The 17,020-nt window shown below is 42.8% G+C and overlaps 2 protein-coding genes across 3 annotated transcripts; one reads left to right on the top strand and one right to left on the bottom strand.

Moving 5' to 3' along the window:
* Positions 1-258: 258 nt before the first annotated feature.
* On the top strand, positions 259-7,459 carry AURKA (aurora kinase A). Of its 2 annotated transcripts, XM_057406315.1 has the most exons (8): positions 259-327; positions 1,161-1,443; positions 2,021-2,075; positions 2,982-3,173; positions 3,767-3,905; positions 4,264-4,412; positions 4,982-5,156; positions 6,815-7,459. In XM_057406315.1, exons 1-8 carry the CDS (start codon positions 274-276, stop codon positions 7,004-7,006), a joined length of 1,239 nt encoding a protein of 412 aa, XP_057262298.1. In that variant the 5' UTR covers positions 259-273; the 3' UTR covers positions 7,007-7,459. The 2 variants fall into 2 exon arrangements, with proteins under 2 accessions (XP_057262298.1, XP_057262297.1); XM_057406314.1 differs by lacking the exon at positions 259-327 and having other exon boundaries at positions 1,310-1,443; positions 2,021-2,079; positions 2,985-3,173.
* A 2,184-nt stretch (positions 7,460-9,643) lies between these two features.
* Positions 9,644-15,786, bottom strand: FAM210B (family with sequence similarity 210 member B). Its single transcript, XM_057406316.1, has 3 exons — positions 15,597-15,786; positions 12,389-12,561; positions 9,644-10,956 (listed from the first exon to the last, which is right to left on the bottom strand). The coding sequence occupies exons 1-3, from the start codon at positions 15,771-15,773 to the stop codon at positions 10,740-10,742; spliced, it is 567 nt and encodes a 188-aa protein (XP_057262299.1). The 5' UTR covers positions 15,774-15,786; the 3' UTR covers positions 9,644-10,739.
* Positions 15,787-17,020: the final 1,234 nt, after the last annotated feature.

The raw sequence follows: 17,020 nt of genomic DNA, 5'->3' as shown, positions 1-17,020 counted from the left end.
CTTCCGCGCTGTGTGGGCCCTGGGCGCCGTGGGTGCTCGATGGGAGAGCTCCGGCCGGCGGGAGGCTGCGAGCGCAGGGTGGCTGTGGTGTATAGGTGGAGTATAGCTAGGGTATAGCGAAGTTTTAGCTAGGTTTTAGCTAGGTCTTGGGGCCTCCCGGCGCTCGCGTACGGGGAGGGGAGACCCGAGGCGTGGTGTTTTCTGTGGAGCTGACTCTGTTTGCCACATCCTGTCTGTAGGCTAAGCTCCATGTAGTTGCTGTTTTCGGGCACTATGGACAAGAATACAAAGGAGAACCCCTCTGGGTACTACAGCCGTACTATAAAGGTAAATGACTCGTTAGGTTGGTGGGTGCGTTTATCCTGATAACACAAGAGCTACAGGTTTCAAACTAGTAATTATCAATTGTACTAAGCAGCTAAAAGGGGGAAAGCTTTCTTGAAACAGTAGCTTCCATGCACAGGAAATAATTGCCAAAATTGTTAAAGCTAATCAGCATTTGAACTTCACTGTAGCCAAAGTATCATAGAACAACTAGGTTCCTCAGAGAATGGGGCAACTCAGATGGATGTCCCATCCCTGTCAGTGTTCAAGGCCAGGTTGGATGGCCCTTGGAGCAGCCTGGTCTAGTGGAAGGTGCCCCTGTCTGTAGCAGGGGGCTGGAACTGTATGAGCTTTAAGGTCCCTTCCAACCCCAACCCTGTTGTGAACTAAGAATTTTCTTAAGCATAAACCCAAACTACTTTCTCTTATTGGAAGCAAAAGGTTAAGGTTCAGCTATCTGCTTTTACTGAGTGAACTTGGTTTGTTCTGTGGAACTCCTGTTGCAGTGCAATGTATGTTAAGATGACCAGCATTAAAGGAAGCAATGGCTCAAAGGAGTGTATGTTTTTATAGTAAGGATCTGCTGTCTTAATACCTTTGGCTGATGTTCTGGAGAAGTGTGTGGAAAAGTTCTGCTAGCTATGTTTGCTGCTGTAGAAAACTTAACTTTCTTGTCAGTTTAGAAATTTAAGAATGCTTTTAATCATAAACCAGATCAGACTACACTAACTTTTCCTGTTCATGTACTTTGTGGTGTTCTCGTGCTTTATGAATGTGGCCGTAAAGGTTGTAGTATGCTATTCTACAAGTAATACATAATTTTTTTCTTTTTGAAGGTTGCTAATCCCTTTGGGGATGGCCCGAAGCGTGTCCCTGTGTCTCAGCATTCCTCCCAGAGTCAGTTACTAAACAGCGGAGTTCAAGCGCAACGTGTTCTTTGCTCTTCAAACTTTGCTCAGCGAGTTCCAGTGCAGCCACAAAAGCCTCTATTGTCAAGCCAAAAACTGTCTAATCACCAGACAACACAGCAGTCCCGAACAAAATTACCGGTCCAAGCGACTGCTAGGCCTCAAGTTCCAAGCAAGAGCAATGAAAAATCTCAACAGACTCCAGCACCTGGTAATTCTGAAGATGATGTATATGTGTTTGTACAGTTATGACACTCGGGATACTTCTGCCCTATGAAGCAGAGGGGAGTGCAGAAAAAGCTGATGTTGATTATATGGAGAGATGGCCTTATAGAGAAGTACTTGGTTGTGCCCCAAAACAGCACAGCAGCACAGCTTCAGCTTAGATGTTACTGCATTCTCCTTGTTGCCAGGGTTACCCATATAGGGCCAATATGAGTGTTTAAGAATTTGCAGATGCTCATCTGGCTGTGAGTTAATGTAATTGGTACTCATACATCAGTTTTTCCAGTATTCATGTTAATCTTTTGTATATAAAAATACTGTATTTGGGGGGGGGGGGGGAGTGTTTTTTTTTTTTTATAATTTCAAGAAAGCTTTGAAAGTTACATCTTTATTGCTGGTAACTGCTATGCTGCTTTGCCAGTAGTAAGTTGTTGAAAATGTCATTGAATGTATTTAAAGAACTGCTTGAGATACTGCACAGAGGCTAGATTTGCTCCCATGTGGATTTTTGTTTTGTGGTTCTGGGTCTGTTTCTTAAAATTGATCTACTTTTCTATACATAGCAAAAAGTTCTGAAGCAGAAAGCACCTCTAAACAGAAAAAAGAAGAGACTAAAAAGTAAGTTTTATATCAAAATTGTTTTAAGCTAACTGAGCCCTGTTGGATTTGGCTTGTTTTTGTCTTCTAGGACTTCATGCTGCAACTTGGTTGCAGCTAAGCTGAAGGCTACTTGAGCCTCTTTGTTGTGGAGAGCAGTGGCCCTACACTTGCTTCATAGAGACAGCAGATGAAACTAGGAAAGCTTACTTTGACCTGGTAATTCTCAGGAGCAAGAACTTCCTGTAATCTAAAGAAAACTTTTGGCTAAATGCATAATAGCTCTTCCCATGAGAGAACACTGATAGCCACTGCTCCAATCACAAGATGCACACTTGAAAACAAAGCCTCTGTCATATGTGCAACAGGCTGGAGTTCAAGGGTGAAGTTAGACCTGTAGTATGGCTATCTTAAATAGCTCTGAAATGCTCTAATGATAGGTCTGTATTAAGTGTATTGAAGTGAGCCTGGCTTAGTATTTTATAGTATCACAGTATGTTAGAGATTGGAAGGGACCTCGAAAGATCATCTAGTCCAATCCCCCTGCCGGAGCAGGAACACCTAGATAATGTTACACAGGAATGCGTCCAGGCGGGTTTTGAATGTCTCCAGGGAAGGAGACCCCACAACCTCCCTGGGCAGCCTGTTCCAGTGTTCCGTCACCCTCACTGAGAAGAAGTTTCTTCTCAAGTTTAAGTGGAACCTCTAGTAGTGTGGTTGACATTAGTGTGTCTGTGTGTAAACTTTAGGAAGGAAGAGACAAGGTTTCAGAACTTTCTTTTGAAAAGTCTCAAGGCATATTTTATTCTCTTGATGGTGGTATAAAGATCACTAAGATCTATTGAACAGGAACACTATAGACCGTAAACCTAGAGTCAAAGCCCACACAAGTATCTAGGTTTTGTAACTTGTTCTTTCCTCTTACAGAAGGCAATGGTCTCTTGATGATTTTGAAATTGGTCGTCCTCTGGGGAAAGGAAAATTTGGAAATGTGTACCTGGCGCGTGAGAAGCAGAGTAAATTTATTCTGGCACTGAAAGTGCTCTTTAAAACACAGCTTGAGGAGGCTGGTGTAGAGCATCAGCTACGAAGAGAAGTTGAAATACAGTCTCATCTTAGGTAAAATTTCATGACCAGTTACACTCTTTGTGTTCAAATAAACAAAATACCTTGTTTATGACAGCATAACCTGATGAAAAGTTTCAAGTGTGTGACACCTTGAAATTGCTAGTTAGAATTCTTGCTTTTCTACAAGGAGATTTATCTTTGTCTACCTTGCAATGAAGCAACCTCTGGTAAGATCTTCCTGCTGCTTGGATTTATGTGGGTAACAGCATTTTCTCAACATCTGTTTCTGGCATTTTGCTTCTCAGAAAATAAGCCTAACTTGAAGAAACTAGTTTTCACAAAGTGTTAAATTCCAAAACCCATAAGAATTTGTACCTTCAATGGTCATTACTCTTCCACTTGCTGTAGAAGGGTATGGACAAGAAGATCTGAATTGGCGAAACTTTTGGTTAGCTGCTTGCTAGCAGGGAATCTAAACTGCTTCTTAGATAAACATCTGTCTGCTATGAAGCTCTCAATCGGTATGTTGTGAGCTGAAGGCACATTTACAAGATTACAATGGGGGGGGAGGGCAGAAAAGGGAAATTAAAGTTATATGGACAAATACACCTGTTCAGAAAAAAATATTTAAATGTTTTTTGCAGGCACCCCAATATTCTCAGATTATATGGCTACTTCCATGATGTTACAAGGGTCTACCTTATCCTAGAGTATGCACCACGTGGAGAAGTCTACAAAGAACTTCAGAAGCTCACCAAATTTGATGAGCAAAGAACTGCTACTGTAGGTTGTTCTAGCTTCTGATGTGTTACTTGCTATTTGTATTTGGAATATTTGCAGCATAAAGCTAGATCTTCAGATAAAGTTCTGTATTGTTGTGTGAAACTGTGATTCCTCAGATGCTAGTTGATGTACTTGCAACAAGAAAGAAATGTTGCTGCACAGCACTGATATGATATTCAGCACTGCTGAAGATAGTTGTAAGTGCTTGGTCATTTCAGGCAGAGCCTGTATTGTCAGACTTCAAAGGGTTTGAGGAATAATTGCTATAACTTCTAATTAGGCCTAGACAAGGCTATAATGTAGTCAGATAAGCTAGAGTGACAATGAATTTAAAGTTTTGTTCTCTTTCTGAATACAGTACATCACGGAACTAGCAGATGCTCTATCATACTGTCATTCAAAGAACGTCATTCATCGAGACATCAAGCCAGAAAACTTGCTGCTTGGTTCAAATGGAGAACTAAAAATTGCTGACTTTGGATGGTCTGTGCATGCTCCATCTTCGAGGTGAGAATGTAGTACATACCTTGCGCAGTGAAAGAGTTCTGTAATGAAAATGTTACTCTCTGTTACTCTTACAGTTGTGGAATGGAAGTAAATGTTAACTTACTAAAATAGTGGGGAAAAAATCCTTTAAGAACTGGGCCACTGCAGCAACTTGTATATTTAAAAACTTGCTGAACCTGGAAGTGAAGAAGGTTGGTGTACTGTTGTTAGGGTTAGAGCAGTCCCTGAGAGCACAGACCAGCACATGTGTTCAAACATCACTCTAGCAATATACTTAAGTCATTTCCCAATTGGTGTGAATTGCATCTGACAAAGGAATACTATACTTAATCTAGCAAGTGGAATAAAGAAAGGAGGGATCAGGCTGACTGCAGTGATTGGAATGTTTTAAAGCAAAATTGGCAAAATTACTGCTAGCACTTCTTTACCAGGTGTTCTGGTGGTGCAGTCTATCCAGGGTAGACAACACTGAAGTACAGGTGATTGCCAGCATTAGCTTTTATCTGGCTCTTTAAATGGATCTTACAATTGCCATAATCAGTAAATTATTAACTTTGCCTTTTATTCAGGAGAACAACTCTCTGTGGGACACTTGACTACCTACCTCCTGAAATGATTGAGGGAAGAACACATGATGAAAAGGTGGATATTTGGAGCCTGGGAGTTCTGTGCTATGAATTCCTTGTAGGGAAACCACCTTTTGAATCAGAAACATACCAGGAAACCTACAGAGCTATCTCCAGGGTATGTGCCACGCTTACTTGGACTGAGGCAGATGAATTGTGCTTTCAATTCTGTCTTCTTATTGAAGTGTAACAAATGCTCATTTTGAAGCAGAGCATGTATTTCTACTAGAACTGTAGAAAGACATAATGATATGCATAAAATGTGCCATGTGCCATCCCAGGCACAGCTACAAGTTGGGCAGAGAAGGGATTCAGAGCAGCCCTGCGGAGAAGGACTTGGGGTGTTGGTTGGTGAGAAACTTAACATGAGCCAGCAGTGTGAGCTTGCGGCCCAGAAAGCCAACCGTATCCTGGGCCGCACCAAAAGGAGCGTGACCAGCAGGTTGAAGGAGGTGACCCTGCCCCTCTACTCTGCTTTCATGAGACCTCACCTGGAGTATTGTGTGCAGTTCTGGTGTCCTCAACATAAAAAGGACATGGAACCGTTGGAACAAGTTTGGAGAAGGCCATGAGGATGATCAGGGGCTGGAGCAACTCCTGTACAGGTTGAGAAAGTTGGGGCTGTTCAGCCTGGGGAAGAGAAGGCTGTGTGGAGACCTCAGAGCAGCCTTCCAGTATCTGAAGGGGGCCTATAAGGATCCTGCAGAGGGATTCTTCATTAGGGACTGTGGTGATAGGACAAGGGGTAATGGGTTCAAACTTAAACAGGGGAAGTTTAGATTGGATAGAAGAAAGAAATTCTTTACTGTTAGGGTGGTGAGGCACTGGAATGGGTTGCCCAGGGAGGTTGTGAATGCTCCATCCCTGGTGGTGTTCAAGGCCAGGGCCTTGGGTGACATGGTTTAGTGTGAGGTGTCCCTGCCCATGGCAGGGGGGTTGGAACTGGATGAACTTAATGTCCTTTGCAACCCTAACTGTTCTATGATTCTAAAACTAAATCCCTGAAACAATCTTCACTCATGCAGTAGAATGAGACCTTAAAGATACCTTGCCTTATTGTGGAGATTGACGACATGGACTCTGGAGGGGTATAGGCCAAAGACCTTTATTGCTTCGCTAACAGGCTTTTTATAATATTGTTCTACAAGCATGTGCCACCAGAAACACTCCGATAGGGTACTGCCTTGTGTTCACAAGCTTCTACTGCTACACTGATTGGTTCAATGCTGCTGTCCATGCATTCCTCCAGTCGTTAGCTGAGTTCCTTCTTTCCACCGCAAGTCCCCTCCTCTCCTGCCTTCCTCTGCTTCAAGGACACAAGGCCAGCTCATCAAGGTGAAACTTGCTCTGGCCCTCCACACTTATGTATTTAGTTCTGCCCTGTTTCTGCCTGCATCTGAACTTCTACCTCTTCATGAAGCAACCAATCTTCTCACCTCTTTCCTTTTCTAATTTATAAAATGAATATTTAACATCCTATGTGTTACTGAAAATAAGTAAGCTTAACCTTTCCTTTTGCATACCCTAGAGAGGTCCCAGCAAACTGATCTTAAGTACACTGAACCAATATATTAGCTTCACTTCTGAGAACCTTGTTTTCTTCAGCATTATGATGAAATTACTTAATCTTGCCTCAGCAGGCATAAGGTGCATAGCCTGAGGCTGACTCAGCCTTTCTAGATCTACATCAGAGGGTAGAGCCCTTTGTCTCTAGTTTGGTTATTGTTAAGGAACTTCTGCATCATGTTTAGTATCTTTTTTTTTTTTTTTCCCTAGGTGGAATTCAAGTTTCCTCCATTTGTAACAGAAGGTGCGAGGGATTTAATTTCAAAGCTTCTGAAGCATAGCCCATTCTCTCGACTGCCCCTGAAGGATGTACTGCTTCATCCCTGGATTACAGCAAACTCTACAAAGGTGCCCAGTAGCAGAAAAAGTGATGCTGCTGCCCCATCCAGAACACAGTCTTAGCAGGGACAACCTCATGGGATCAATGAGAGTCTTGTACTGTGACTACTGTAATGCCTACAATACAAAAAGCAGGTCTTGGAATCTAGTAGCAATTGGAATGCAAGTCTTTGGGTTGGCAGTCTTATTAAATTCTGATCGCAATGTAAAATTATTTGACTTCTAGCTGGACATTGTGGAATACTTAAAAGAATACTTGAAATCTTGTCATGTGTGGGCCAGGTTTGTTGATGTAAGTATTAAGCTGTTCAAGGCTCTTATGATGTTGTCTGTCCTGGTAAAGGTTCACTGGTCCAACAAGAGTAAGTTGTTTTAGCTTATTGAACAGTGCAATATCCTAGAGATACCTGCCTCTGAATTTACTGGGCTGCTAAGGGTATCATAACTGTGGTGTAATCTGAAACTGAGCAAGGCGAATGTGTTTCTTGAAATGTCCTAAAAATGATGTGTGCATTATTTTTGTCTACTTTTTATCTTAAATGTGAGCAGTCAACTTCTGAAATAAAGATGCGTTGTATAATGCTGCAACATGGTAAGGCTCCTGATGGTATTATCACTTTCACTGGCTGTGTCTAACCCCTTGTCTTTACCATCAGGACAGCTTGATTCTTTGGCTGTGATCACATAGTAAGTTTACCTCCCACCTCTGTCAAAAAGGAGGCTGGTATAAAGTTCTTGCTCAAAGTGCAGGTACCAAAAGTAGGTATGGTCATGCCCTATTCTACATTTGCCATACAGGACTACAAGTACCAAACATGTTGCCATTTACCTAGGCAGAAGCTTGGGTTCATCCTTTCTTTAAATGCAGTTATTCAAAGACAACAGTCTGAAAGCCCTTCTGGGAGAAAGGGCTGGAAGGTACTGTTTTCCAATGGGATATGTAACAGGAACTAATGTTAACATCTGGTGTTGTAAGATGTTATTTCCTAAAATGGAGCAAGGGTAGGCACTTGCCACCAAAGCATAAGAACTGATAAAACTCCAAGCAAATTAAGAGAAAGCAATTTATTGTATTTTCATTATAAGGCTTTAAGCTCATTGCTATTTTACAAACCATTAAAAAAAAACAGTCTTTTTACAGCAAGGATTCTAGAATTCAAAATATACTCTCAAATTAATATAATACTTTGTAAAAAAAGCTTCATCAAAGATTGCCAGTAGTTTATACAACCATATTTATCTGAATAGGTCATCTGAATCCTGGTCATAATTTAAATGAAGCTGTTTCTTTACGGCAAGGAAGTCTCCAGATAAAAGTACCAGCACTAAGAACTTTGAGGTGCATTTGCTTTAAATGATTCCTGCTTTACAGAGAGACTTTTTAGAAAAAGCCTGCATCTTCCTTTTCTATCAACTTTAGGACAAAATGTACTTATCAGAAATGACTGATTAAATCAAGGCTGCCACATGATGATTCTGGAATTCCTCTGTTATCCTTGTTAACGGAACATTGCCCTGAACCGATACAGAGGACATGCAGGAAAAATAAACCAAAACCCAAAGGCTTCCATGAACAGGAGAGAAAAAAAGCCGAAGTAAAACTTACTCTTAAGAAACAGTGACAGCCCACTTGAAATTTAAAAATATGCTACTTGTTCTATAATGTAGCAGATCACAGAAAGCTGCACTACTGTTCATTGCACATTGTCATACCATGCTAACCCTTTACCTGTGGTGCAGACAGTGCACTGTTTGATAGGCAAGAACTGCACTAAGCTTCCATCCACATAACAGGTATAATCACACAGATTAGTCAGGGGTAAAGGCAGAGCTTCCTTATGCTCTAATTAGAGCTGGGAAGTTGAAGCTAGTGCCCTGGCCAAGCTGCCAGCTTCAGCAGCCATACTTGCAAACAGGCATAAAACAGGAGCAAGCCAACTGCATTTTGTTTCTTTTATTTTTGGGGAATAAGCAGCTAGTTCAAATGAATGGGACAGCCATCCCTCCTCCACACATGGGTATGTGAAGCACCAGAGCACTGGCTCCATATGCTAACAAGCAAGCCAAGCAGCTGTGCATGACATAAGCTCTCTTAGTGACACAGCTTAAAGCTCTACAGGCTACACCACAAGGCTAATTCTCATTATGCCCTGCTCCTGTGGCTGTTAAACACTGCACAAAATACCAGTGTAATGCACCTTTACGCATGTGCCATGGATGGCTATGTCTGCATTGTATATTAAGCCTCCAGTATGTGTATCTGCTCACTGCAGGGACTGTTTCCATCCTAAGACAGAAACCCCGCAAATGGGCTAACAGCAGAGCCCCACAGACCAAAGGGGCCCCTTGCTTTCAGTTGGCAGTCTCTAGTATCAGCTTGCTTCCACAGGGCAAAGGAAGTAAACTACCTCTTCTACAGTTTTCCCTTTCTCTCAGTTCACTAAATTTCAGGGTAATTGCATGCTATTTTACTTTAATCAGATTCCTGAATGAACAGATTGTGTCAGAGCCACCTTGGGGTAAGTATCAACAAAGGCCAATGTAAAAGAGCAGACCTGGAAGGAGGAACTGGTCCTAAAGTCTTGACTTAAGCTATCTCACAGCTGTGAGCTGAGCCTGAAACCCAGGTTTACCACAATGCTGCAGTCAATACTCAAGTATTTGGGATCCAGTTTTTAGTTTAACTGAAAAGTGGTTCATGTGCAGTTGCATTCTAACAGGAACAGCATCCAAATAAGATTGAAAATCACCTCTAATTGGTACATTCAAAAGTCTGTCAAACAACAGCACATAAATTGCTCTTGGGAAGCTATGAATTGCAATGTCTGGACTTCAGGTGCAGTTTTGAGTTTCACCCACAGAAGCAGAAAGCTGCTAGGATTAGTTTTCAGATTAAAAAAATGTGTCTAGTACACAGCTAGATCTCAATACATTAAAAACCCCCAGATACCTTTGCCTCTGACTTGATAATCTTTGGAGTATGTTCCCACAGGAGGTAATTTTGGTTACACTGATTTCAGTAGAGTCTGTAGGCATAAAAAAAATAAACAACACAAAAAGGACTTTATTAAGGCCAGCTCCTAGCCTATAAATAAAACCCATCTTCAAATAAACTCTTGAAACATGGAAGCACCTCAAAGGAGCTGTAGTTTCAGAACAGTACATTGCCTGTTCTGGCTAAACCAATTATTACTGTGCGATTACTAAGCATGCAGGTACTCCTGCCTAAGTTAACTCAGCATGTGTGTTGTGCTGCAAGACTGTGTTCATGATGTATGCCTCCTATAACAAAAGAAACACCCACCTACCACTTTAGATTTCAGTATATACCCTTACCAAAGGAACTATTCATATAGTAGGATATTGTTGATCCCACAGCCTATTAGGAAGAGAATCTTACTGTTTCCCAAATACACAGACACAAACTAACGCTGGCACTCTATTTTGACAAGAAAAAATAATTAAGGCCCCAAAAGCTAGATTATAAAGTCCTAGAACTGTGTGTTCTAAAGAGACTGCTCATTGTCAAGCACTTATATTACCACTTGCAGTGAAAACCATTTTTACAGGTTTTTCTAAAGAAGAGGTGGCAAAATGGAAAGAAGGACAGCACTTTTTTCACAGTGTACCATTCACCACCATTCACCTGAAAGAACAAGTAAGAAATGCAAGAGGAGGTCAGCATTTACATGGATCCAAACAAATCTTTTAAAGAAATTTAACAATCTGAAAAGCTATGTGGATATAGAGCATTAAAAAAACAAAAACAATTGGAGTAAAAACCAGTAAGAAATCCTCATGGATTTGGGGTAGGAGGTTTGAAGAAACCAATCTTCCGGCAGTATCGGACAATGAATGGCACAGAAACTACGGTAATGCTGATTCTTACTGGAGCAAACAACTTGTGAATGGCATATGCCAGCACAAATGTACTTGTGCCAGCTGCCATTTTAGATTGCAATGATGATTCACTGAAACCAAGTTTGAAGAGAACTGCAGTCATATCCACTCCACTGCGGAAAAAGAACACAAGATCTCTTTATTTTAAGGTTGCATACTAAAAAAATATAAAATGCCATTTTTTCTTTTCCAGGGAATTTTACATGGCATCCAACTGGAATTTTTTATAAATTATTTATAAATTAGATATTGTTAAATAAGAAACTCAACCAATCAGTTCAGCAGTAACAGCTTAAGTTACTTCTGTAGCAACAACACATGCAATATTATCAAATGCACTTTTTCTTCCCCTTATATAAGGGCAAGTTACTGTGCAGTCGAATATGTTCTTAGTTTTACAACTGAGTAGCTGCAGCATGTGCATGGAGAATACTCAGCCCCATGTTCAACCTTCAGAGAGAAAAGAATCCGCTTCTCTACTTCTGAACTTTAAAAAAGTTAGAAATTTATGAACTGGTGTTGGAAATTCATCTTCCCAAGATTTACAATGAAGCCTCTTTGTGTCTTGATGAAATTTATCACATTAATATAGACTGACCCAAACCAAACGAAGTATCTGTTGCTAGGCTTAGAGTGTTCTAACAGAGGAGCAAAAGCTGAGAAAACTACAAGTATCTTATCTAAAATCAAGCAAGTGAAGGAAGTATTATGGATCTCAAATAAGTGTTATCCACCGAATCCATTAATATTTTAATTCTCTATGGACATAACAGCTTTCATCAAGGTCCCTACATTTTGAGTAACTTTCCAAAGCTGTTAAATCATACCTGAAGGAAGAAAATTCATTGTCACCCTGTGTGTGCCACGATGTACTAAATAAGAGAAATCAGCATTCACATACCCCCCACTGAAGGCAAGAGTAAGCAGCAGGGAATATTCTGAGGAATAATGTGTGTTTCCCTGTCTCCTCAACTGGAATACCTCATGCTCAAAGATTATTTATAACTGAGGCATTCCCACCAGGAGCCACAGACACAATTTCCCACCTGACTCCTATATGGTTATCTAGTATTTTCTTTTATAATCTAATCCTGTTTCAGTATCTGCTACCTTCTGCAGTTCAACTGCAAAAACAGAGTTCAATACCCAGAAAAACAAATTTATCTCTAAGCACCAGCACTTTTGTATGGCTCTATCTCTGCAGACCATGCTACTGCATGAGAATAAAAGATATCTCTGCAGAACAAAAATGAATTCTCTCATCTGTTTAGTTACTCCGGTGCAGTCTCCACTCTGCTGTTTTCACCTGCTCACCATGGGTCTTGAACTTACATAAAAAAGACCATGTACATCCAACTTCTCTCATGCTTGATGGGAGATTAGATCCATTTACAGATCTATCTAAACTCAGAATACAGAAGATTACTGCGTATAGATCAAAGTGGCACAAAGTAAATGTCCCCTTGCAGAAGTAAGCACAATAGTAAGGTATTTTTCTTGGCTAAACCATTAACTAGAGGCTACAGACAACTGTAAAAACCTCACCTTGACACAGCCAGGTAGAAGATACCTAGAGATACTAATGAAATTCCAACATGGAATGAAACCCCTACAGCACCATACTCTTTAAACACTCGTTTCAGCTGCTGGGATTTGTTGAGTTTCTTGTTTTCACCACTGGGATCTGTGGCTGCCTTTTCAGAGGATCCACCTGCATCCTAAAAAGAAAACAGAAGTATTTATTACCATTAAGCACAATACCCTATTCCAGTCAGTTGAGCCAATCTGAAATAATGAAAGAAGTGGCTTGCATACAGCACTGCTCAGAATGCTTTGGGAAGGTAGTAACACATTTTTGCTCTTTCGCATCAGTATAGCAGTCACTTGAGAGATGAGACAGAGGTGCCAAAGAGATCTTTGCTTACACCCACTGCTCAGCTTTATACAGCAAATTCTTGTAACACAGCTTTTTGCTCAAGAGCTAAGCTGCTCATGGCACTGGAAGCCTACATGATACCAACTGATGCTCACTTACTAGCAACTTCTTGATAGAAGTCCAACATAAGTTCCTATAAATCACACTCCGTAGATCAGCTGAAAAAAAGGATGAACCAGGGAACTGCTGCTGACAGCCATGAGCAATGCTGTTGCCACAGTGTAGACAATAGCTACATAGACATGCCAGTGCTGGTGTAAATAGCCTAACTTCACTGAAAAGTTTTTTTCATTTGTCATAGTGAAATTTATTGACAGCTTTTAAACTGGGTAAATTTAAAGTGCAGAACTTTATACTAAAATATACCCCAGAGCAATGTGATAGTGTGATGCAGGCAAAGAAGGGCTAGTAAAAAAGACAGCCCTTGGATACCTCCTCATACTTGCCGTAGAAGAAATACGAATGGGAGAAAGAAAACGTTTCCACAGAGACCTCAGGATTTTTCTTTAATTAGCAAGCAGTTGTCAGGAAAGATTAGAAGAGTCCTTTCTTTCCAGCTGAATTCAGCAGCAGTCATGACAACCTGTCAAGCACACTAAAGGCCACTGCTGCCCACAGGACAGCAACAGCTACTGAGTGCCTGGCAGCACTTTGTCCTGCTGTAGATTGCTTTCAATTAGAAGAAAATTAGAAGAAAAATACTTTTGATTAATCCCTGGAGTTAGTGAAAGTGCAAATTAGGATACACATGAGAGGCTTCTCCCACAACATTCATGGTAGGATGAACTGGCTTTAATCAGTGATTACAAACATACCAACCACACCACTCCCCCAAAACCCCTACATTTGCTGCTGCTTTGTCTTTTTCTCTAAATATGTATTTAGGGAATTATGTAGCCCAACTTATTCTGATTATCATATCTTTAAAAAAATAACGGATAATGTTAGCTTTTGGGTTTTTTTTGGCTCAGGAGCTGAACTGAACAAAACAGTCTCATAGTACCTTCTGCCAAAAGCTGTCCTAACAATTCAACCAACAGCATGTGTTTAGTCACGAATGCTCATTTATTCAACAGTGTGATTTTCTTAAAAGCCAAGCATGGTTTGAATGGTAGTTTAAGACTTAACAGCTTACAGTGAATTTTTCATCCAAAGATGATTATTACTAATTTAAGGAGCCAAACACAAGGATTCTCTTCACACAGCTGCCATGAGAATAGGATCTGACAAATCTACAGATACATAAGCCTCAGGGGAACTCCATGTCTCACAGCCACAACTGCAAGATGGATTATAAGGACTGAAGAATAGCTTGTTCTCATCATTCAAGTACATTTCAATTCACTCGTGCTCTCAGGCTCACAAGCCAGGCAATTTCTGCATGGTATTGAAGCAAGATGTTAAAAAAGTCTCACTTTGACAGATGTTATTTGAAGTACCCAGTACAGTTGTGTCCTCAACAACAAACAACTTAGCAGAGAAAGCTACCCATTTTCCATATAATTCTGCTACAATATTTCTCCTAGAAAGCCAGTTCTGTTCACATAATTTATGCAAAGATTCAGCTTCCTAAGCAAACTAAGGACATGAAAACAAATTTGAAGCATCATGTTATGCTTTGTAATGAGGCTACCAAAGTTAACCTGAATATTAAGCTGTGGAAATTAAAACTGTACATGAAGCTTTGTATTGAAAACTTACATTCACAAGCAGGTGTCAAGCAGCCCCCTGTATCCTACTGAAATACAGTATAGAATCATAGAATAGTTAGGGCTGGAAAGGACCTTAAGATCATCCAGTTCCAACCCCCCTGCCATGGGCGGGGACACCTCACACTAAACCATCTCACTCAAGGTTTCATCCAACCTGGCCTTGAACACTGCCAGGGATGGAGCATTCACAACCTCCCTGGGCAACCCATTCCAGTGCCTCACCACCCTTACAGTAAAGAATTTCCTCCTTATATCCAATCTAAACTACCCATTAAAGTTTTAACCCATTACCCCTTGTCCTGTCACTACAGTCCCTAATGAAGAGTCCCTCCTCAGCATCCCTATAGGCCCCCTTCAGATACTCGAAGGCTGCTCTGAGGTCTCCACGCAGCCTTCTCTTCTCCAGCCTGAACAGCCCCAACTTTTTCAGCGTATCTTCATACAGGAAGTGCTCCAGTCCCCTGATCATCCTCGTGGCCCTCCTCCAGACTTGTTCCAACAGTTCCATGTCCTTTTTATGCTGAGGACACCAGAACTGCACACAATGCTCCAAGTGAGGTCTCACGAGAGCATCTTTTCCAACCCAAACCAGTCTGTGATTCTATAATGGTAGAAATTAGTATTACTTTCCCCTTCCCACCTCCAAGAAATCACCTGGATGTTGAAAGCACAGTGAAACACGTCCCTAACGGGGTGCACGTTCGTGCTGTACGTCTCAGCTGATGACACGGCGCAGGCAGGCTGGGGACCCGCCGCCGCTGTCAGCAAACCCTTTCAGCCACGGTCACCGGGAGCAGCTCCTGCCCCGCTCTGCGTGAACTACCGAAACCCCTTTATTTCCTCACGACTCGCCCCAAGTGCTCAAACCCCGCAGCTCGCAGGGCAAACACGCCAGGGTGCTGCAGGCCAGCCGAACCTCTAACCTTGCAGACAGCCCCCAAAACACTCCCAGGCCAGGACAACTTTGTGCTTTAATCGAAGCTACAACCCGCTCCTCACCGAGACACCTCCCCTCAGAGGCGGGCCCTGGGCCGCGCTGCCCCCTCACACAGGGCAGTACCCCAGGATACCGGGTCCCAACCGAGCCCCCTCCCCGCTCCCCTACCTTGGCGGAGCTGCCGGCGGCGGATCGCAGCGTTACCAGGGGCAGCGGCGGGCTGAGGCCGGCCCAGGCCAGACGGGGACCGCAGCACAGGACGCGGGGAGAGGCAGCAGCGAGCAGCGGGGCGCTGCGCAGGGGCACCAGCGGCCGCAGCGGGCCCAGGCGCACCAGGCGGTACATGACAACGGCGCGGCCGCGGAACAACCCCAACTCTGCACGGCCAGGAGGGCAGGCGGGCAGACATGACACACCGAACACCCGCCCCTCCTGCCGGGCGGGGCGTGCGTAAGGGCGCTACCCCTTTAAGGAGGAGGATCCATCCCTTTAAGGAGGAGGGTGCCCGCCGCTGGGCGGGATGGTGGCTGAATGTGGTCGGTGAGGGGAGTGAGTGTCCGCTTGTACTCTGAGGGGAGGGAGGTGTTCAGTGGCAGTGCCCTGCCCCACCTTGGCTGGTGAACAGTCCCCAGCCCTTCAGGAGGGAGCTGTGTGGGGGTGACCACTGCAGCTTTGCGGTGTGGCTTTGCAGGTAGCTCGGTAGACGGGGAAAATCGCCTTTCCACTCCCCTCGGTGATATTTAGTCTTGTAAGTGTGAAGGGGAGGCGGTGCCTGTCGCCTTTTCAGCGTGCTCCCGAGGTCTCCGTGTGCGCTGAAGTGGAGAGGTGGTTAAGGCGTCATTGCTGCTGCAGGTCCGGTGCCTGGGCTTACGGTGCAAGCAGTTTATTTCCTTACCGGCTTTATCTTGAGGAGCTCTGGTAATTTGCCAGGACTTCATGGTGCAGGGCAGAGTGCAAGCACAGAGCTTATCCAGCTCCAAAGGGTTCATCGCGTCTCTAAGACCAGAAGAAGCTTCCCGCAAGCACTGAGAAGTCTCACGTTTACCTCTTGTTTCTACATTAAAACCACAATAGAACAAGTATGAATTAAAAATACCACTGAAGTGTAACATCAGTCTGGGGGAGCTGGAGATGTTGGGTGGAGAGGGAGTGAATCCCAGTGCCCTGGGGAGCTTGATTGCAATGAGCAGGGCTTTGGTTGGTTGGTAATTTTCAGGATCAGAGGATAACTGCAGTGATTTCCAGACCTTCTGCAGTGTTCCAGCTATTCAATGTTAATGCTACTGAACACAGAATCATAGAATTGTGTAGGTTGGAAAAGATATTTAAGATCATTGAGTCCAACCGTTAACCCAGCATTGCCAACTCCATCGCTAAACCATGTCCCCAAGTGCCACATCAGAATGTCTGTAAAATACCTCCAGGGATGGGGACTCCAGTGCTTGACAACCCTTTTGCTGATGAAAATTTGTCATAATATTCAATCTAAACTTCCCCTGGCACAACCTGAGGCCATTCCCCTTCAGCTTGTCACTTGTTCCTTGGGAGGAAGACTGACCTGCACTGTGTTAATACCTATGGTTCACAGAGTC

The sequence above is a fragment of the Pezoporus wallicus genome, unplaced genomic scaffold (assembly GCF_028554395.1).
Source record: "Pezoporus wallicus isolate ANWC-B61680 ecotype Strahan unplaced genomic scaffold, APGP_CSIRO_Pwel_v1 contig_6783, whole genome shotgun sequence".
NCBI lineage: Eukaryota > Metazoa > Chordata > Aves > Psittaciformes > Psittacidae > Pezoporus > Pezoporus wallicus.
Note: the sequence above shows the minus strand (reverse complement) of the source record. Positions and strands in the feature narration are given on the sequence as shown.

Coding starts and splice junctions, on each gene's coding strand:
- AURKA (XM_057406315.1), top strand. CDS start 274: ATGGACAAGAATACAAAGGAGAACCCCTCTGGGTACTACAGCCGTACT. Junction 2,076..2,981: donor AAAAAAGAAGAGACTAAAAA/GTAAGTTTTATA, acceptor TTCCTCTTACAG/AAGGCAATGGTCTCTTGATG. Junction 3,906..4,263: donor ATGAGCAAAGAACTGCTACT/GTAGGTTGTTCT, acceptor TTCTGAATACAG/TACATCACGGAACTAGCAGA.
- FAM210B (XM_057406316.1), bottom strand. CDS start 15,773: ATGTACCGCCTGGTGCGCCTGGGCCCGCTGCGGCCGCTGGTGCCCCTG. Junction 12,562..15,596: donor CCGCCGGCAGCTCCGCCAAG/GTAGGGGAGCGG, acceptor TTTTCTTTTTAG/GATGCAGGTGGATCCTCTGA. Junction 10,957..12,388: donor TTCTACCTGGCTGTGTCAAG/GTGAGGTTTTTA, acceptor CTTTTTCCGCAG/TGGAGTGGATATGACTGCAG.